The sequence below is a fragment of the Equus quagga genome, chromosome 1, assembly GCF_021613505.1.
Source record: "Equus quagga isolate Etosha38 chromosome 1, UCLA_HA_Equagga_1.0, whole genome shotgun sequence".
Lineage (NCBI taxonomy): Eukaryota > Metazoa > Chordata > Mammalia > Perissodactyla > Equidae > Equus > Equus quagga.
The window spans coordinates 22,752,181-22,775,006 of record NC_060267.1 but is presented as its reverse complement, the minus strand read 5'-3'; the positions used below and the strand labels follow the sequence as shown (position 1 = coordinate 22,775,006).

The 22,826-nt window shown below is 38.2% G+C and overlaps 1 protein-coding gene across 1 annotated transcript in view; it reads right to left on the bottom strand.

The window, feature by feature from the left end:
* The window catches only part of NELL2 (neural EGFL like 2), a 303,898-nt gene that overhangs the window by 140,529 nt on the left and 140,543 nt on the right, over window positions 1–22,826 (bottom strand). Inside the window, exon 13 of the mRNA XM_046642268.1 lies at window positions 19,903–20,031. Coding sequence (XP_046498224.1) covers window positions 19,903–20,031 — 129 coding nt within the window. The remainder of the gene's footprint in view (window positions 1–19,902; window positions 20,032–22,826) is intronic.

Genomic DNA, 22,826 nt, shown 5'->3' with positions numbered 1-22,826 from the left:
CTAACAAAGAGAACATGATCTATACGGTCACGGTGGAGAATCTGATTCTCTAGGATTTTGTAGGATACACAATCATACTCCAGCAAGCTTGAAAATCAGAAGTAAACTGTTTCCTATACTTGAACAACTTCTCTTGCCCCAAATAGTTCAAGCTGATCTATTTTAGAAACAAGAATTTATAAATTTATAAATTCCCTTTTATCCTATCTGAAAACGGAGGCCAACTTCGTAATTATTCAGAATCATAGATTTTTAGGCCTGAGAAGAACTTTAGAAATCATCTAACCTAACCCCAGTCATTTACAACTGAAGAAATGGAGGCACAGAAATGCCAGAGACAATTAAAGAGGTGGCAGAGATCAGACCGTGAAACTTTTGTGAGCCACATCAAAAACTGTAGACTTCATCCTATATGAAATGAGAAAGGTTTTAGGAGAGGATTAATTGAATTAGATCTGTGTTTTTGGAAGATGCCCCCTAGCACAAGTTTACATGCTTAATGAGTGGCAATCAATGAGAACACTGTTTCCAGACCCCACATCCCAAATAAATGTTCCTTTTGGCCTATACACTGGTCCCCAGACTAACTTTGGAGGCAGTGGGCACTCAGGCATGATGCCCTCACTCCTATGTGCTTCTGTACACACCCCATTATCCCCATCTGATGCTTGTATGTCACTGATGCTGTTTTTTAAAAAGCATGGTGCATTTGTAAGGCTATAGCGTTTAACTCAATTTTGCCCTGTAAATGGATTATATTAGCATGTTAATGAACACTAATGCCTTCTTGCTCAGCCAATAAAATCTTGAAGTCATGCAGCTCAAAAGCAAGGACTCCGCATATTGAAGAATAATACACATCGGTATGGATTATTGCTAAATCTTGGCCCACCAGCTATGAAAAACTGCCTTGGCAAAATTGGCAAAGAGATCAATACCTTAATTCATAAACCGGGAAAAAGGCTAAGTTCTGAGAAATGTTAATTGTAGAAAGAGATTTGAGAGTAACATTTGGGAAGATAGTATTTTGAAAAATAAAAAATTTGCAAGTTTAACTAGGCTGCTCAATGAAAAATCAGTAAAGAATAAATTAAAATGCCATTTACAAATAAGCTAACATTGAAAGGAATTGCCAGCAATCATGTTTTAAAGTCAGTGGCATTAATGAGTTTGTTTACCAAATATTAATTTTTATGTGTTAAATACTATATCTATCACATGCTACTGAAACATGATTTTTCTGACATCTCAAAATAATAGCCATAAATTTCCTTCATTCATTTTTTAAAATTCATTCATTGTAAATTGTAAAGTACATTCTTCAAGAGTGCAAGCTCTAGCATTATATCAGTTTTCTTGCTATTCTTAATAGAATATATATTATTCCTAGCTTTGAGGTTCCTGAATTTAAAATATACATGCATGGAGATATGCAGTGGAAAAATGTGAGACAGGGTTAGGAGTGGATCATAAAATAATGCCTACGGGGTAAGAGGAGATAATTTGGAATATTAAGGGCACAGGAAACAAAAGCAAGAGTAGTTTATCTACGTGAGTAATATTTATTGAATTCTTACTATGTCCAAGTACTAACTTTGACACCAATGGCATAGCCTTGAATAAGACAGATGTAGTATCCGTCCTTGCAGAGCTTATGGTCTTTCTGACAAGAGAGACAAGTAATAATAAAAAAGTGCAGTGGGAGTTTGATAAGGATAATGCCATCTGGAAAATAAAGTGAGGGCTCCAAACCTAGTCTTGCAGGCAAGGGAAAGCTTCCAGGACATATGACTTCTAAGCATAGGCCTAAAGGAGTAGAGTTAGCCAGGTGAGATGGAAAAGAGGGGAGCATTTCAAACAAGGAAACTGTGTGCAAATGCTGGAAAGTAAGAGAATTTGATATATTCAAAGAATGGCAAAACATTCAATGTGGCTAATGAAGTAAGCAGTGGCTAATGTGTGTGGAGGTCTTGCAAACCACGTGAAAGAGTTTGACATGATCCTATGATCAATGTAATATATACATACGGTATAAAATTTTAAAAATACAATGGCGTACACAATCAAAGTAAGTCTGACCCTCAGCCATTCAGTTTTCCCAGTCCTAATCCCTGAGACAATCTGTGTTACCAATTTCTGTGCAACCTTCCAGAGATGCTCTATGTCCATATAAGCCATGCATAGGGGAGTGTGTATGGGCTTCTCCTCTGAAGGGAGTTAAGCTGGGAAATGAGATGACATGAGCTGCTAAGCAAGATCTTTTTAACTGCAAGGTAGAGGATGGATTAGGAAAGAGCAAAACTGGAAGCTAGGAGGAAGCTCACTTAGCAATTTGGGTTCCTTTGTCTGTGACACTATATTCTGGTTGAATATGGAGGAAGTGTGGCAGATTCAAAAATATATATATTGGATTTAAAATTGATTGCACTCTGGAACCGAGGCATGCCTGCAGATGAGGGAGGGAAGCTCTCAAGAACAACATCCTTCTTTCTTAACTGAACAACTGGGTGGATTTGTACTGTGGGGAACTGGAGAAATGCATTTGGGTTACAGAGAAGTATGGTTTTAGACATGTCGAATTTGAGGTACTCGTGACATATCCAAGTAGAAATGTCCAAGAGGCAGTCAGATATGTGAGCCTAGAGCTCTGGAGAGAGGATGGGGCTGGAGGTCAAGAGTTGGGAGTCCTAAGCACACAGAAGGTAAACAAAGCCATGGTGACTGACAACAGCACCCAGGGAGTGGGTGCACCATGAGGAGGAAAAAATTAAGATGGAGTCCTGGAGGACTTCAACATTTAAGGGGCAAGTAAAGAAAAGAGACTGATAATGATTATTCAGAGGGGTAGCAGCACATCTAGAAGAGTGTTGGAAGCAAATGACTGACGAAATAGTAGTCAGCTATCACCTTTTCATCACACCTTTTGTATTTGGGGAAATCCCCGTCTCCCCAAGACGGAAGTCACAACTCAAATTTTCAGCGTACTTGGCAGCTAGTATATAGGACTTTAACCCACCATTGCCAATTAGGGGCACATATGCAAAGCTTCAATTCAGAAGAGAACTTCATAACTAAGCAAGGTTGTGAAATCTTCTAGAGGAATAGTGGAGAAGGCATTCAGCACTTTGGGGTGATAGCAGTGGCATAGCTTCTGGAGTCCAGGCCTGGGTGTCATCAGTGAGAATTGTGCAATATTTGGGTGAGTTGTAGTGTTGACACCAAGAGGCAGAGGCAGTGACATTTGTACGTAGGCATGATGGGTGTTGTCTTGGCTAAACATCATCTAAACCTGTCCTCCCAAATATCTTGTGAGCCGCCTAACATCCTAACATCCTTCAATATATTCCTTTTCTGCTTAAACTGCCAGAGTAATTCTATTGTTTGCAACTCTGATCCCTGATCAATACAGTGTAGCATCATGAAGACAAGGTAAATAAGTGTTTGAAGGAGGGAGCAATCAATAGAATTAATTGCTGCCTAGAGGTCAAGCAAGACACAGACTGAAAGGTGTCTGATTTAACAATATAGAAGTTATCAGTGACCTTGGTGAGAACAGTTTGGAGGAGAAATGGGATGAAAAATCTAGTTTGGAGTGGTTTAAGGAAAGCACCTGACATGAAGAAACGGAGATAGTGAGAACAGATCATGCCTTTAAGAAATCTGGCTATAAAGGGGAAGAGAGGCAATAACACAAAAGCTAGAAGGGGATGTGGGGTTAAGAGACAAATGAGCATAGTTAAATGCTGATGGGAAGGAGCAAAGAGAAAGAAGCTGAAAACTGAATTTGAAGGGATAACGGAGGGAGCAAGCTTCCTCTGAAGACAGGAAGAGATGAGATTCAGTACTCAGATGGACCCATTACTCCTAGGAGGAGGGGTATCCATTTCACTGAGACTAGCGGGAAGGATGGAAGGGTGGGTGTGAAGCATGTAGGGTTATGTAATGGAGCAGGAGGATGAGGAAGTTACTGTATGTTTCTTTTTTGTTGATAAAGAAGCTATCTGCTGAGAATCAGAGAATGGGTAGAGTCAAAGGTTTGCAGGGAATGGTGAGGGTTTGAAATAATCATTGTAGGAAATAAGAGGAAACCGAGCTGGGATGCATGGTACGATTACCAAGCAGAGCATAGCGCCCAGCTCACTCGGGTTGTTAACCATACACACACAGCTGTACAGATTTATCACTTGACACTTTTGTAACACTTTGATTCTAACAGTGCATGGTCATGTGCATTATATGTTAATTCTCACAATAACCCCGTGACCTAGGGAGAACAGATAGAGTTAGCCCCTGTACACAGCCAAGGAACCTGTGTGAAGTTGAGAAGTTTCCCAAATGTTTGCTGTACGCTGGTGGTTGGCAAATCTAGACTAGAACCACTCTAAATAACCTACTGTTCCTCCACAATCTGGTCCCTATCTTTGCAGCTTAATCTACTAACGCTCCTGGATATAAGCCTCCTGTTGCAGAAAAACTCCAAAACATATCTCGCTCTTTCTCTTTGCTTACTCCTCTCTGCCAATCTAAATTGGATTCACTCTTCAAGACCCAGATCAAGTCCCAAAACCTCCACAGTGTCTCCCTAACCTCTCTGGCCATGGGGATTCCATCTGTCTCTACTTCCGCACTTTTCGTCTGTGCTTATTCATGGCTAGTTAGTAGCAGTTTTGGTTGAATCCAACTTGCTTGAAACTAAGGAACAGACAGGCTCATTTGAATGACTGCCTTGTCAAATTGGATTTGAAAATTCATCGAGTTGAATAGCATTCTTTCCAAGAAGGCAGATCAGTATTTTTAAATATTAAAAACTAATTTAACAAATATATGTTTATTTTGCCAGAAAACAAAGGTTTCAGTCACTACAATATCCAAATTGCTGCCCATTCAGAGTTACTAGATTAATCTAAACATTACATCAATGCTTTCAGGAAAGATACGGAGCCACTCCAATTTCCAATTGCCTATTTATACATAAATCACTCACTAAATTGCATTGCTAAATTTGACAATCTTAATCAATGTTTAACGTTGATTAGGAAGTATGACCTCACAACAATTCAGTATAAACAAACATATACGTTCTACAATTTCAGTCCCATTTCTTCACCATCCCATTCTTATTTAAGGATATGAATAATCTATAAAAATCTGTTTGGAAGCACCTTCTTCATATTAAAGAAAAATTACTTGGAGGAAATTAAAAATGGAATAAAGAATAAAGATGAAAATATTCATATGCATTATTAAAATCCCAGCGATCTATTTTTATATCATACCAATGAATAAGAGACGTAATTGAGAACCATATGTCCTTGGCTCTTAACCAATGCTTCATGCTCATTAAGGCAGCAAAACTTTCCTAACTTTCTCTTGTGTCCAAACACATGAGGCTCTTTTTGCTCTGAAATAGGCATTTGCCCAAACAAACCAAGTCCTCCTCCATCACATAACTCAAATCTCTCATCCTTCTCTGTCACATTCATTTACTGTGTGCCTAACTGCTTCCTGCAATCCAGCTACTGTTGTCTCCTACAAACTTATTCCTGTTTCTACTCATGTTAATAATGAAACTAAGATTTACTCCCATGTCTGTTGCTTTGACCACGTCACTTCTTTTCTCTTCACAGTATCATATGGTTACACAACAGATCCCAAAGATAATCTCAGGACCATTAAATTAAAGTTGGATTTGTTTTATTTGTGCAATCCTTAAGCATGTCTAGCTATACTGTTTGCTTGCCGTTAACCGTGCTCAAACTTCCATCTCCTATCTCGAAGACCTTTTTCAGATGTCCTTGATGCACATGATAATCTTATTTTATATTGGAGTTGACTCTCCTTTTTGAAAGCTAGTAAATACATAAAGAGAGAAAGAGAATTGTAAAAGGAATGCTAACAGCTGTGTTTCATTTCAAGCAAGCATTTGTTAATTGACTTCAACACATTTAACAAATACAACTGGGACATATGACTTTGATTTCTTAGAAGGCAAGACAGAGCCGATATTTCCAAGTTAATCTTTAAGTTATACCTGACCTTAAACTTACTGGAGTTGCAAAAAGACTTTTTCCATCAATTTCATTTTTAAAAGTTGTTCATCATGTGACGCCTCACATGTTACTTCAAATAAATTCCTTTCCAGGGAGGGGGCCTTTTTTTGGTTTAATAATTTTCATTTATCTAATGAAAAAGTGGTAAACTGCTGCTTCACGTGAGACACCTGCCATTGATTTACAACAAATTGCTTAATTCTAAGCAGACATTTTCTCCCTAAAATTAATAAACAAGTACATGCACATGTAATTATCAAGTATTTTAACCTGCTATTCACTTACAGAAGAAATAACATGAATTCCGATGGTTACATTGAAAGTCTTATCATACAATTTGCAAAAGGAGGACAAAATTATACATACTCTATATCCAAGAACTGCGTAGAATATAATTCAGAACAGAAAGGAATTTGGCGTAAAATGGTTTGGTTCTGGAAGTAATCCATGCTAACGTAGTTACTGAAGTAGCTAAAGATCTCGTTATAACCGGCTTAAAATATAAGGCAATATCATCATATGGACTCGATGAGTATTGTTGCCTTGAGTTTCCAATAAACTAAATGTGTAATATTTTAGTTCCAAAATAAATTTTTCTGGAAGGTATTTTCACATACTTACTCTCATTTAAACTCCACTCCCCCAACAATCTCATAAGACAAATTCTTCTGTTTAATAGACAAATTCTTCTGCAGCTCAAAGATAGGAAGTGATGTGCACAAGTTCCCATAGTTAGTAAACAGCAGAGGTAAGAATAAATCCACGTCTTATTATGCAATGTTCTTTCCATGACATTAGAACTGCCCCCATCCGTCAAAAAGGGAAAGATTTTGATTTGATTCATATAAACATTTTGCATTCATTTGTTTATTAAATCCCAAAAATTCTTCTGACATATCTCTTTAAAAAATAATTACAGGTGGCTACACATATAAAGCTGCAAAGTATCCATCCAGGTACCAGAATGACTCTTGATGCACAAGAAGTGAATACAAAATAAGTATTTGTTCTGATTTACTTTTCAGTATTGACACAAGTGATAAGGGTGACAATACTTGTTTAACACTGGCAGGCAGTAAATGTTTCCATTATGCTACAAAGAAATGCAGAAGTAAACAATCTGGCGAGAATAGTGGACCAAACAAAACTCAAAATCACACCAGAAATTCAATAATGTTACAGGTTACGGATACAAATTTCCTTGGCTATTGATGAATGAGGCCTGCCTTCAATGTCTTCCCAGTTACTTCTGAATGCACTGTGAGTGTTTCTATGGGTTCAGGAATAAATCAACACATACTTACTATCACTGCCCACTGCCATGCCCCTGGGCATCATCTGGGCCTTTTCCATGTTCTCTGAGTCTCTTCCAAAACTGGTACCTATCCCTGTGTCCCTAGTATCGCCCCTTTAAAAGAAGCTTCCATCCCCAAAGCTACAAAACTCTTGAGACACCACACAGCACTTCTTCAGTCTTCATAGGATGTTCAGAACTACTCAAAATTGGAAAAAAAAAATGTTCTTCTAACTAACTTTGTTTTGTTCTTTGGGAGCTAGGCCCTATAGCAGCGTTTATGATGTCCTAAATATGACTTTATCCCCTTCACCATCATCACATTATGTCTCTCCCACCATTCAGTGTTAAAACCAGCCCAAAGGGCCAGGCAGTCCTTACAAGCTTGTACATAAACCTCTCTTCGCCCCTGGCATAAAACCAAATGCCCCCAAGAGAATCAAATAATACAAACAGACACAGGGTCACGCTCACATACAGCCATGTTCTTATCTTTACTTAGTTTAGACGTTAGTGATTTTTCCCTCCAGGGGAAATTTGGCAATGTCTGGAGACATTTTTGGTTATCATGACTGGGAGTGGGGGTGAAACAGCAAACAGCCATTGATGATTAAGTATCTAGGTACTAAAAGTTTTTTTTCCTTTTTGCAATTACTGATTATGGCTTTGAGCTGTTTAACCCACCCATTGTTAACTGTGCTGCTTAGGCAATATGCTATCTGACTCCCACTAGGCTCCTATAACATCTCCCTGGAGGCTGGGTCACCATGGTAATGGGGGTGTGAGCTGTTTTTCAGGAATTAGAACTCCTTGTCCACTTCAGGCCGGTTGAGACCACCAACTCATCAGCTGGGCCCAAGAGATGTCCAATAGGCGACCTTTTGATATCAAGAAGCTAAAAACTCCACTCTCAGATCATGCTAATGCCACCATTTTCTGAACATGGGTCCTATGAAGAGGCATGAAGTCTGACTATGCTTGCGCAGATCATCAATGACTTCTCCTCCCCTCCCCTCCAAACACCTCTCTCCACATTTCAGACCACCTTACCCTGTATCCCATAAATATCCCTGAGTCCCTATTTTTGGGGAAGTGAATTAGAGGCTCATGCCCTTGCTTCCTTACGTGGCTGCGTTGTGAGTTAACTCTCTCTCTGCTGCAATCTCGTCTTGGTGTTTGGCTTTCTGCACTGCCCGGCCAGCAAAAATGAACCTGGTTCGGTTACGGGGGGTGAACAACAGTGTGCTGGTGGCATCTAGTGGGTAGAGGCCAAGGCCAGGGATGCTACTAAACATCGTACAAGACATGAGACAGTCGCTCACAACAAAGAACTATTCAGTCAAAAATGTCAATAGCGTGAAGGTTGAGAAACTCTGGTTTAAACTAAAACCATTCTGAAACATGGGAATATATGACCACACAAGCTTAACAACTCATCTCTCTAGGCAAGAGCATATTACCTAAAGACTCAAAAATAATAATTTTTGAAAAGTCATCCTTAGAAGGACATCAATATAGATTTAGCCTAGAACAATCCTTTTCAAACTTTAATGTGTATGAGAATCACCTGTGAAGCTGGTAAAAATGCAGATTTTTGAGATCCAACTCTGACCTACTTAAGCAGAATTAAGACTGCCTCCAGGAATCTGAATTTTTAACAAGCTCCTCAGGTAATTTTGATGCAGCTTGAGCCACACTCTAAGAAATAATGTTGAGGAAACCAAACTGTACACCGATGAAAACAAACTGAACACTTTATTCAGTGAACACTAAAATTCCTCTCCAGTTGAACATGTGGCTGAAAAACTCTGGCCAGCTACCAAATCATTAAGATGATAAATTAATAAACTGTGCTTTCAACTAGTGTTCTTCAAGATTTCACACGCATAGGAATCACCTGGAGATCTTAACACGCAGATTCTGAGTCAGTAGGTCTGAGATCAAGTATGAGATTCTGAATCTCTAACCAGCTCCCACGTGATGGCTTATATTGCTGCTCCTTGCATCAGCATGTTGAGTACTAAGATCTTAAAAAACAACTGTCAAAAGAGTATAAAGACAAGACTACTCATTTTAACAAAGCGCGAAACCGTCAATCACAATTCTAGTTTCCATGCGCACATGAAAGACAGTATAGACTTTACATGTTACCCCCACTAGAAAGTCAGTCCTGTGAGAGCAGGAGCTTAGTCGGTTTTGCTCACGGCTACATCACCAGCCCCATTTGATACCTGGCACATAATATGCACTCAATAAATACTGTGAATAAATAAATGCTGAACAAGGACTCTCTATATGAAGTCTAATGATTGAAGCCAATTATAAATCAAAATCCCAAAAAGAGCCTATACATCCACCTCAGAGAGAAGAATGTACTTGTTGTTAACCCTACTTAATATACAGATATATAATTAATTGATGACTGAATTTATGATTTCTTTCCTATGGAGCATCCAAAGTGATCATGAACTCCAACAGACTCAAATATGAGTATTTTCTAGAGAAGTGTATTCTTTGGGGGGTAAAAAAATCAGCTGACCACGGAAGTCATACAACTATGGTGTGTGGTTTCAAAAGAATAGTATGTGGGTAACACTGATTGTTTCTTCAACCTCCTTTGCATGAAAAACTATGCTTAAGAAGAAATTCAGAGTAGTTTAATCTTTAGTAGATTTTTTTAATTTAAAAATCCTCCCTTCATATTGTTACCACACAAAATGGGGTTCTCCTACCCGATATGCATAAACAAGCCAATTAATTATGGAATCAGTTTTTGGGTAAAGAGAGCAGTTTTATTCTGTGAGATTAATCTGCAGGGAGACAAGGGGAGTATGCCTTCAGATCTGTCTCCCCAGTTCAAGATTTGGGGCAAAATTTAAGAGGTTAGGGAGAACAAGCTGGCATGTGGACGCCCTGGCGGGGCAGGTTTTGATTGGTGGGCTTCAAGCATTTATGGTAAGGTTCCAAACATTTATGATGAGGTGGGGAAGGAATTCTAACACCAGATCTTCTTGAATGACGGACCCCTCGCTTCTGAGAAGAGTCTGACTTTCAAGTTCCAGTCATGTCCTGGTCCTTTTGTTGCATGGGGAGGAGGATTGTTGGTTCCACAGTCATTTCAGGTTAAGATTTCTTCTTCTGCGCATGCTCTGACTATGTGACTTTGCAAATTTTCTCAAAGACAATTCTTAATCATTCTATTGACAAGAGACAAGGTCTGTTGAACTGGTCCTGGAGGGCCTGTGGTTATAATATCAGAAGATACCCTGGCTTCAAAGAAAAAAAATGCCCTTTTCTTCTGATTTGAATATCTTAATGGTGTTCAAGTTTACAAATGAATAGAAATTGTTTTTGAGTTAGAAAAAGCTTAAGTATCACAGAGAGTAAATGATGAATTAACCCAGAAGAAGTGTAAATGCAAGTTCAAATTTAGCTGTGCCACTTGATAGAGATTTTCAGAACTTTTGCATCAATAAACTTCTCAATTAGAGAAGGAATGATTCTCATGAAAACAAACCAAAACAAAATATTGTTTCCTCAGTTTTGTACACATGTTAAATAGATGTTCCTCAGTGCCTTAAAAACACTTTAATGTTTCCATATGTCATATTAATCCTGAAAGCTGTTTTACATAGCGTATTTTTCATTTGGTCGGATGGATAGATGATGCCATTAAAAGGGCAGTTCATATTTAGAAGCATCAGAATTGCTTTTCCTCCTCTCTCTCTTTTTTATTTATTTATTTTTTGTTAATTTGTAACCATGATGGTTAATTCTATGTGTCAACTTGACTAGGGCATGGGGTAACCAGACATTTGGTCAAAACATTATTCTGGGTGTGTCTGTGAGGGTGCTTCTGAATGAGATTAACATTTGAATTGGTAGACTGAGTAAAGCAGATGGCCATCCCTAACGTGCGTGGGGCTCATTCAATCAATCGAACACGTGACTAGAACAAAAAGTTGCCTGCCTAACTGGATGAGCTGTGGCATTGGTCTTCTGCCCTGGAACTGGAACTTACACCCTCAGCTCTTCTGGTTCTCAGGTCTTTAGACCTGGACTGAAACTACACCATCAGCTCTCCCAGTCTCTACCTTACTGACTGCAGATCTTGGGACTTCTCAGCCTCCAGAATTACATGAGCCAATTCTTTATAATGTCTCTCGCTCTCTCTGTCTCTCTGCCTGTCTGTCTCTCTCTCTCTATGTATATATCCTATTCTGATTTTTCTGGAGAACTCTGATTAATACAGTAATACAGTAAGCTTGGACTTTTTTTATTTAAGAAACTCTACCATAACATACCAGAGACAGTGCATCATTAACCATAGTTTTGAAAACTACGATGTCTGCTAGAATTCCCTAATTAATCCCACAGGGCTCAGTCCTCTGGTTATTTATCCCCACTCTGTTAGCAGGCCTCCCATTAGCTCCAGTGGGGACTTGTGGTGCTGGGTCTGCAGTCAGAGAACTGAGCTCATTCTACATCTTTCCCTTCATATCTGTTGGAGCAACTCTGTGAGGCTATCACTTATCCTACTCTACGAATCCTCTCAGATTGGCTCTATATCTCGTAGTTAATGATATGCATACTGGCCATGTCAAGAATTCATCACTAAACGAGTCAGTTGTGAAGTGGTAAGCAGCAGAGAGAGGGAAGGACAGGGAGGAAGAAAGAACAGAAGGAGGAAGGGAAGGAGAGGGGAAGAAGAAGAGAGAAAGAAAAACACAGTTTGTTTTCCCATTGTCTTCCTGTGTGGGTTACTTACAGTGGGCCCAGCTCATTACAGTTTCTTTAATGCCAATAAGCTGCTTTCTGGATGGACTACAAACTGTTTTTTCCTCTCCAGAAACATTCCATTTTTAAAGCCAGTTAACTGCCTTAAAAATTGTCTTTCTAAAGAAAAATTTATAAGCTACTTTTACTTATAAAACTAAGAATTAGATTAGGTATCTAATATGAAAATTAGAAGTAGTGAAAAAACAAACCACAGAATTTGAAAATAGGTGACATGCATTTGAACCCTGGGTTTATTGTTTGCTGTCTGGGTAAATGATTTTAGGTAAATCATTTAATATCCAAGCTCTTCAGTTTTCTCAACTACAAAACAGGAGATTATAATAATGCCTACATCATAGGACTGCTGGATGAAATGAGGTTTTGTATGTGAAAAGCATTTTAAATGCCTCCAAAGAACCATATGGTTATTAGTCATTGGTGTTGTTTTTTATTATAGCCCTGTTGACAAACAATAGCAGGAAAGAGAATACAAAATAGAAAAGAATCAAGAAATTACTTGTTTTCATTAAGAGTTATGCTCACATTACTTTGTAGCTGGGCTAGAATCTCCTGAAATGCTGAACAGGAAACAAGGCAGAAGAGGCATTAGCTACAGGATTGCATTACAAAGACAGGAATGAGGTGGGAGGAGACTGTGTTTCTTTTGTCATGAACGATGAAATAAAAAAGAAAATAGATATTTGAACTAGATGTCTAAAGGCAATAATTTATATTTTATGTTTGAAGGTGTACCATGCCTGGCACATACAGATGCTAAACAAACGTTTATTAAGATTCCAATCTCCACATTCAGCTGGCATTTATTAAGCACCTTCTACATGCCAGATATTTGATGTTCAAGTGAGTTCACTTGCAAATTGTAGAGAGAACTCAAATCTTACATAAAAACTTAGAGAGTTCAGTAAAAGCAATGGTGGAAATGGGAAAATTTCTGGGATTTATGATCCTTTTAATATGCATGTCATTTATCAGTGCACATATAATTACAAATAATGAATGTTATGAACAAATGAATTCCTTTCCTTGCACTACCCAAAATAATTTTTAAAGCCCAATACATAACAATTTGAAACATCTGAATCCATTTTTAGCTATAAAAATCAATATGACAATTAGACTTTCTTATGCACAATATAAACACAATTCACTAAGTTCAATGCCTGTCCTGAATAATTACTTAGTGATCAGGTAGCCTAAAGGGACAACATGCTCAGCATATCTAAGCATTTCAAACCATCAATAAACAAATACTTTCTTGAACTCTATACTGTCTGTCCCTATTTTACAAGTTTGGGAGAATCCAAGGAAAATAAGCAGTCTATGACCACAAGACACTAATAGTATGGGTGGGAAAAACATATCCAGACACACAGATATAAATCCCTTAATAAGTAATACAGTATACATATACAAAAGTATATTACATCTGGACAACTGCATATAAATCAGTACAGAACAAGGTGCTAATTCTTCAGTCAGATAAAATCAAAAACAGATTTGAGAAATTAAATCTATGTGCACTTAATTCATCAAGAAAATCTTCAAAGAAAAAATAAAAATTAAGCAGAGTCTACAAGGATGATGAAATCATGGACCATCATCAGACCAGAGAGTGAACGGGACTTCTGTCAGGTTGCATTAGTTTGCTAGGGCCACCAGAATAAAGTACCACAAACTAGGGGCTTAAGCAACAGAGATTTATTGTCTCACCATTCTTTGGGCTAGAAGCCCAGAATCAAGGTGTCAGAGGGCTGAGTTGGTTCCTTCTGAGGCCGAGACGGACAGTCTGTTGCACGCCCCTCACCTAGCTCCTGGTGCTTTGCTGACAATCTCTGGTGTTCCTTGGCTTGTAGGCACATCACCCCTAGCTCTGCCTTCATGTTCACATGACATTCTCCCCAGTGTCTGTGTCCAATTTCCCCTTTTTATAGGGACAGCAGTCACATTGGAGTAGGGTTCCACCCTTATCCAGTATGACTTCATCTTAACTGACTACATCTGCAAAATCCCTATTTCCAAATAAAGTCACATTCTGAGACACTCGAGATTAGGACTTCAACATAAGACTTCTGGAGGGACACAGTTCAATTCAGCACACAGACGAACCACCAAGAGCAAAGGAAATGGTCAACATAGCTGAGGGTGACCTGTTAAGGATTAATGGATGAATAGCTATGTAGGGCCAGGTGACAGAGAGCCTTAGAACTTTGGCAAAAGAGTCCGCACGATCTGGTGAGCAACAAGAAGGCAGTGTGAACTCTCAAGTAGAAGAAACAGTGTTTTGTAAATGCTAATCTGGAGCATGCATCCTGGCTGAGGAGGAGAGGGAGAGACACAGAATGACTAAACAGAAGGTGACATGAAGCAAAAGTGAAATCTGGGGGCTGGCCTGGTAGTGCAGTGGTTAGGTTCACACATTCCACTTCAGTGGCCCAGGGTTCACCAGTTTGGATCCCGGGTGTGGACCTATGCACTGCTTATCTAAGCCATGCTGAGGCAGGCATCCCACATATAAACAAGAGGAAGATGGGCATGGATACTAACTCAGGGCCAGTCTTTCTCAGCAAAAAATGAGGAGGATTGGCAGCAGATGTTAGCTCAGGGCTGATCTTCCTCAAAAAAAAAAAAGAAATCTCATAGCAGGAGTGAGAATGAAACAGATTGAACAAATCCAAGACAAATTAGTCTATCAATAAAGGATTATTCTTTTAGAGCATTTAGACTATACCAAACGATTTCCTGTATTCTTGTTAATTTGAAGAAACATCCCACAAACTTACTTCAGAATTCATTAATAAGACATCAATTGCCAATTTCGGTAATTAGGCGTGGTACAAAATTATATAAATGTCTCACTTACACAGAACTGTTTTCCTGTTCTTAGAGTAATGCCAAAGACTTGGAGAGCAACAACGCCAGGGATTTTAAGGGGTTTGGGAATCAGGAAAAACCTTCTTCATCGTAATGCTCTATCGGGCTGACACAGCTTAATCCCCAGCAACTATATGTGCTAAAGAGACTTACTTACCAAATGAATGACTTCTGAAGACGCTATCTAAAACAGAATGTCAAGATGGTCCTAACCTTACTGACTAGCGGAATGTCAAGAAGGACAATCTAGTCAAAACATCAAAAGCTCCCACGATTTTCAGTTTAAAGTGATGACACGTAGCAAAGAACCATTCTGAAAAACATGATGTCCAACTGAATTTTTGACATCTTTTATAGACTCTATGTAGTGACAAGAGACTAAATGAAAGAGGAAGTACTAAAAATTTGATAAGAATCTATAGGGAATAAGGGATATTGAATGAATGGAGACGAATATAAAGAGAAAGATGGTAAACATATAGTTTGTAAGTAACATAAAGGAGGTCAATATACTTCCAGTTATTTTAGATCCTTTATATCTTAAAGGCTGGACAAACCATCCAGTCATAAAATCCTAATATTAAAACATGTTTGTAAACATCCAAGGAATTGCAAAACTCCTTCAAGAACAAGCAGTTATCATCTGCATGGCTGAGATAGTAGGGGCAGGAGGAGAGAGGTGCAGAATTTAAAAGGAAAAAAAGGGGGTAGAGAAGAAAAACCCTTCTTCAGCCCCACTTGCCCTTCAGCCGCTGCTCTCTTTCTCCTTCCCTTCATAAGCAAACTTCTGGAAGGAGTTCTCTCCCTTCATCAGATCCGTTTTTTCCCCATATGCCATCTTCCTTGTACTCCAAACTGGCTTCTGTCTTCACCTTTGCACCAAAATCTCCATTGCTGATGTCCTCAGTGTCATTTGTAGGTTCAATGCAAAGGATATCTTTCAGTCTTCATCTTTTTTGATCTCTCAGAAGCATTCTACTTCCTTCTTGAAATCTTCTCTTTCCCTTGGTTTCTGTGACACTATCTTCTCTTCTCTTTCCTCCTACATTTCAGCCATGACTTTGCTGTCTCCATCACCAAATCATCTTTTCTACAAAATGCTCAAATACTGGAGTTTTTCAAAACTCTCTTCCATTTCCTCAACTACCATTTATATGCCAAAGAATCCTGTGATTTATGTCCAACTTAAACTTCTCTGAACGCCACATCCATGTACCTTCAACCAGCTACTCATCTTAGATGTCCCATAGGCACTATAACCCAACGTGATTTTTCCACCCCATCTGCTCCCTAAGTGAACAGCACCAATATCTGCCTAATCTCAGGCCAGAAACCCGAGTATCAACATTGAAACCTCTCTCCACACCATCCATTATCACCAATTAATCATCAGGACTGGTTTTACCTTATGAATGCTCTCGAGAGCATCCACATCGCCATCTCCACTTTGAGTGCAAACCACCACTGTTTCTCATGCACCAGTTTCCCTGCATCCAGTCTTAGCCCTAGTCAGCCTGCAGTTGGAGTGATTTATTTAAAACACAAGTGTAATCATGGCACACCTCTGCTTAAAACCTTTCACTGGCTCCCCCTTGTTCTTTGAATGAAACCCTTCATCTTTAGTTGCCCTTCAAAGCCCTGCTCTCCATCATTGGTCTCATCAGGCACCTCTCCCTCGCTCTCTGCCTCCAGCGCCTGGCTTTCCTTCAGTTCTTACAAAGTGCTTCTTTCACCTCCAGGCCTGCAGACATGAAGATTCCCTTTTTTCCCACTTTCACTTCTATGCCTACCTGATTTTTACTTATCCTTCAGATTTCAGAATAACACTGTTTTCTTCAGGCAAAATTTTCCCTAACCTCACCACCCATCCAGATTAGACCTTCTGTTAACTTATTTCTCTTTCAAGGCACTTGCCATTCTTGCAATTAAATGCTCTTTGGTGTAATGATCTGTTTATTACCTTTCTTGGCTGAAAGAATATTAGTCATGTATATCTTATTTACAGCTTCAACTCAAGCCTAGCCTTGAACAAAGTAGGCAGTCAATAGATATTTGTCAAATGAATAAATGAACTCCAATATTTACAGTGCTAATCTGACCCTGATCAAGGAAGCTAGAGTAAAAATCAATAGTCTCAATTACAGCGTCATATCATTAAGACAACCCCACCAATATAGCAAATAAAATTTATATCACTTATAAATGATCACTTGTTTATTTTTGTATATAATGAAAAGTCTAATTTCTTAGAGGGCTGGAACTCTATAGGGCCAGCTGACAAATAACCTGTACAATTGCTTAAAGTTTTTTTTAAAAGTGTTGCTTACAAGAAATCAAAACATCCTTAAAATTAGCAACAAGAGAATGAAAAGGAAAACCAAATTTGATCAGAATACTTTAAAACCTGTTAACATGAATAACAAAAGATATAAGTCCTCATGTATAAATAATTCAAGATCTCTATAATCAACAAATAAGTTTTTCCACCATTTTCTTAACTTTTGAAGATTACATCTTTAAATGACAAACAACATATAGAAATTTACAAGCCATTTTTCAGTGTGATGCATTCAGGATGGAAAATGGCTGCCAATTTGTGCTACACATAAACTTGTAGATAAAAACAGCGATCTAGTCTTTACGATTAAACTGATTTTCAATAGGTTGCGTTGATAAATACTTTAACCTAAATCTCTGGCCTCTTACCTTAAATTCTTTCGTCTCAATAAATGGCAACACCGTCCATCTGTTGCTCAAACTCCAAACCTTGACTCCTCTTGATCCCTCTTCAATTCTCCTCCACAAGAAACTATCTGCAAGCATTGTTGGCTCTGCTTCCGAAACATGCTATGGATATGCTCCCTCCTCTTTACCTTCCTTATCACGTTCCTAATCCAGTCCACCAACAATTTTGCCTAGATTACAGCAATTGTCTTCCAACTAGTGTTCTCATTTACACTTCTGTTCTCCTCACCACATTAAACGCCACAGTTCATCTAACACGCTGCGGCCAGAGTCATCCTTTCAATACAAGTCTGTGCATGTCACTCCCCTACTTGAGACAAATTTATAATCCTTACAAGCCTCCCCAAATTACCCGGCCCTGCCTAATTCTCCAACTGCACCTCCTCTGACTTGTCTGCTTCATCACATTATCCTTCTTTCTGTTTCTAGAACATCGAAGCCAGTTCCCTCTTAGGGTCTCTCAACTTGCTATTCCTTCTGGTTGGAATGCTCTGTTCCAGATCTTTCCGTGGCTGTTTCCTTTCATCAAGTCTCAAGTCAACTGTCAACCCTCCCCTCTCTAGCCCCAGAAGCTCTTCCTGACCATCCCATCCAAATTAACCCCCAATAAATCTCTACTACATCGTCTTGTTTTGTTTTCTTCCTATTATTTATTACTACCTGAAATCGTCTTCTCTATTTCTACAGGTATCCAGTTATTCTCTGTCCTCCCCTAGAAGGTAAGCTCCTGAGCATGCGAACCTTATCAGTTTTATTCACCATTTACTACCCAGTGCCTAGAAATATGCTTCATACACAGCAGGTGCTCACTAAACATTTGTTACATGAGTGACTTCTTAACAACAACAACAAAAGCGGTAGCTCAAAATAAAAAATGTCATAAAATTAAGATTCAAAAAGAGATATCAACTGAATTTATATCATGTGGTTTCATATTATACACATTAACAATATCAATGAGGCTTATTACATATTAGAGAGCTCAAATATTGTGATGAAAAATACATTATCACACAAAGCCAGTTTAAATCCATTTCTCACATAAAAGTTTTCAAAATGAGGAATTTTAAATAAATCTGTATTACGAATGGAGAAGGGAAGCCATATGCCCCTCCTTCGGCAAAAATGGAACGGGTCTCTTTAGGACTACATCAGAAGCACTTAAAGAAATACTTTAGAAAAAAGGGTCCATTTTAAAAATGAATACCGATTTTTAAAGCAGAAAAAAAATCTATTGAAAGCCAAGGAAAACAACAGAACTTGGTTTCCAGAGGGCCAAGGAATCATGACGTAGCTTAAACAGAGGCTGCATGTTCAAACCTTGGAGCTCTTCCATCTCCAAGGACCTATGGCACATTCTTGACATTTGGAAAAAGTAAGTCTAGAACCCTCCAAACCTTCAAATGCCCAAATACCACCATATCAGTGTTCTTACTTGCAAGATCCACTAGCTAGACACACAATTAATGAGAAGGATTCAAATCTGGGCCTCAGAGAAATAATAAACTACCATACCTCAGGGACTTCTGGGGTCGTCATGAACAGTCAGAGCCATAGTATTTGTGAATGCCAAGGGCCTCCTCACTGTATTTGGACTGTTTCCATGAGAGAATAAACTACCGTGGACATGAGTTAAGATTTAAAAAAATAACTAGGAAACTATTTACTCCACCAGAACTATTTACTAAACACCCTAGTGCATGATGCCAACCACTGAGATGACTCGCAGTAACAAACAAAAGCAGTGGTGGGCACCTTGTCTTCCGGGTAATTGACTGCCTTTGTTACACAACATGGTCTGGAAAACTCTGACTCCAGTTCTGACTGCAAGCCACAGGAATCATGTCGATATGTGAACAATCTGAATATCTAATTATGAAAAAAAAAGAAGGCAATTTCACAGTGGAAGTATTGTTCTAATTCAAGAAACCAGCCATATTAACTTATTAGTCTGACATACAGCAGATAGCTGAAAAACTATACTTTGAAAGATAATTATTTTTAGCTGATTAATATGCTTCAAATTAAATTCACTGCTTTTAATGGGCCCATCAACTTGACAACCTGGGAAATTAATAAATTTTGCGTGCAGTACTCCTAGGAAATTTATATGGCTGAGCTACACATCATTGCAAGGATTACCTTCACAGTAGGCATTGTCCTCTCGAAGAGCCCTAAAACCATCGCGACAGCTGCAAACGGCCCTGTCATTCAGATTTCTGCAGACGGAATTCTCCATGCAGTTATGCCTTTCAGAACAAAAGTCATAACCTACAAGAAAACAGAAACTTATTCAGGTAAGCGAAACTCTGACAAAGCAAATAAACTTTATCTACTTCATATCGTCCCTTGATTTAGAAGCTATCTTCCCTAAATGATTTTTTACATTGATATCTTCATCCAATATTTATAGAACTCCATGCTATCTGTACTATAAACTTCTTTATGTTTAATACGTTAATTCTAATATTCTAATTACAGTCCTCCAAATATCAAAAACAAAGAAAGATCTTGGAAAGCTTCTTCTACATTGTGAATCTTCATTTACATAACACAGTGAAAAGTAATCTGAGAACTAGCAGTGGAACGTTATCACTAACTAGGGGTAATACAGACCAGGCCAGACAAAATGTGCACATCGCATATTTAGGATATGAAATAGACAGCCTGGCATCCTTTAAAAAAAAAAATTCCAAATGTATTAAAAAGTAAAAATTGCATCATTTTAATCTAATCTTCTCTGGAAATCTTCAAGGCAAAGAGCGTCCACTTAAAAGAAGAAAATTTTTATGAATTACAAAGATTTCACAGATCCCAGAGTTTATGAGAGGAAAGAAAAATGGAACATTTTATAAACAGTGACACCAATCATGTGTAATTTCGCATGATCTCTTTTTTCTGTGTGAATCCCTTGTTCAAAGATCATCTAAGATGCTGAAATGAAAATCTTGAACACTAGAATTCATTTTTAATGGAAATTACATGATCACACATCATTCAAACAATTTTCAAATTGCCTGATGCATGTTATCTATCCAGTTTTACATTGTCTAATGAATTACTATTTCAGTCCACATATAAAAGAAGACAGCACTAGAAGAATCTATTTCACGTAGCTCAGAATAAACTCATCTGTCTACAGCTAAGAGAAAACTCTGACTGGAGAAAATCATGAATATGGAAGTTCTAAATCGGTTCATCTTATTAGTAATAAAATTACGATAGAACATGGTGATTCAGTGAAAGGGTGGCCTAAACTATACCACAGCCAACAGGTGGACTCTGTACAGCATAGTGGTTGATGCCCATTTTGACTGGTTGGTGCTCATTACGGATATTTTTAATATCACCCCAGAGTTAAAACATATCCCCCATGAAATGCAACTATGATGTATAGTAAAATAATGTTTGTATGACTTAACAAGCCTTAAGAAGGGGGATGCTCTCAAAATACAATGATGGCATTAAAAAGAGATAGAGGGGCCAGCCCAGTGGCATAGTGGTTAAGTTCGAAGGCTCTACATCAGCTGCCCAAGGTTCATGGGTTCATATCACGGACACAGACCTACACACTGCTCATCAAGCCATACTGTGGCAGTGTCCCACATACAAAATGGAGGAAGACTGCCACAGATATTAGCTCAGGGACAATCTTCCTCAAGCAAAAAGAGGAAGATTGGCAACAGATGTTAGCTCAGGGCTGATCTTCCTCGTCAAAAAAGAAAACAAAAGAGAGAGAGAGAGAGATAGGAAAAATCAAATGAATTAGTGATTTCTACAGAAATAAAATAGAACAAAAAATATGTACAAAGACTAGAAAAATATATGGTCAATAATAGCATTTAAATCACTTGACAACCTTACTCTTCTTGACAAGATTCTTCACAATCTAAATGCTCATGATTAAAGCTGAACATTTAGAAGTAAAAAGTTCATTCTTAAGAAAAAGAAAAGTTAAATATGTTTTCTCCTAGGGTCTTTTTATTTCTTTCTTCTTTAAGTAGCTAAATTGAGACCATATTTCTTAAAACGTATTCCATTATCTTTTTACAATGCCTGAGGGGGAATAATTTCAGCTAAAAAGCCATCTTCATTCTCTATCCCAATAGCTCAGCACACCATCAATATAAAATGAAAAGGCTCCAAAAAGTCACTCCATATTTATGCTAAATTAAAACAAAGGTACTAAAAAAACTGGCTGGCTCCTTAAGATACATAGAAAATTAAGAGATCATGTTTTAACACAGTGCTAAGTCTTGGTATAATTTTACCTGTAATATTTCAAACAACTTTCAAGAGCGCTATGACTAAGAACAGGTACCGTTTCTAATGCATTTTTATTTTTCTTTCGTAAGCTTATATTTTTCAAAACTATCCATTCAACTTTTCACTTTGCTGCATTTTCTCTTCTCCCATTTTTCAGGCTCTGCCCAATCTATGCTACCACTGTCTATGCCATATGCCACCTCTATTACAACCCATTTGCAGTTCTGCCCTAGCGGTGGGGAGCCCCCTCATCTCAGCATCAAATATGCGCATGCTCACTATGCAGTGTCTAACTGCTGCAAGAATTTTCCAACTATTAGATACAGTGTGATCCCACTTTCACCATTTTAGGTTCAGTTAGAGAGTGCTTTACTTTTTATCAGGTGGGTTTTTCTTATTAACCCAGAGACTTGAAAACTGAAAATTTCATCAATCAAATTCTAATTTACTCTAAACAATGTCAGATAGCTATTTTGATTTATTTTCTCAACAAACATGTTGACTGAATCTATTGGTTGTTTTACTGCTTAGATCCAAAATGGCAGGGTCAAAGGCTAACTACTGAGGGGTAGAAAATTCAGCTCAATTAAAGTGGGCTGTTTCCAATCTATAGGGAATAACCTCAAAAAGTCAGAGTAGGAGTTGGCAATAAATCATAGTCCTATTCCCTTCAGAGTTGCATTTCTACTCATGAGTGCTTGGCTTCTGGAGTTGGAAGACCTGGATTCACGTCCAAATTCCACCACTTACTGGCTATGAAAATCACTAGGCGTGTAAGTTAATTAACCTTTCTAAACCTT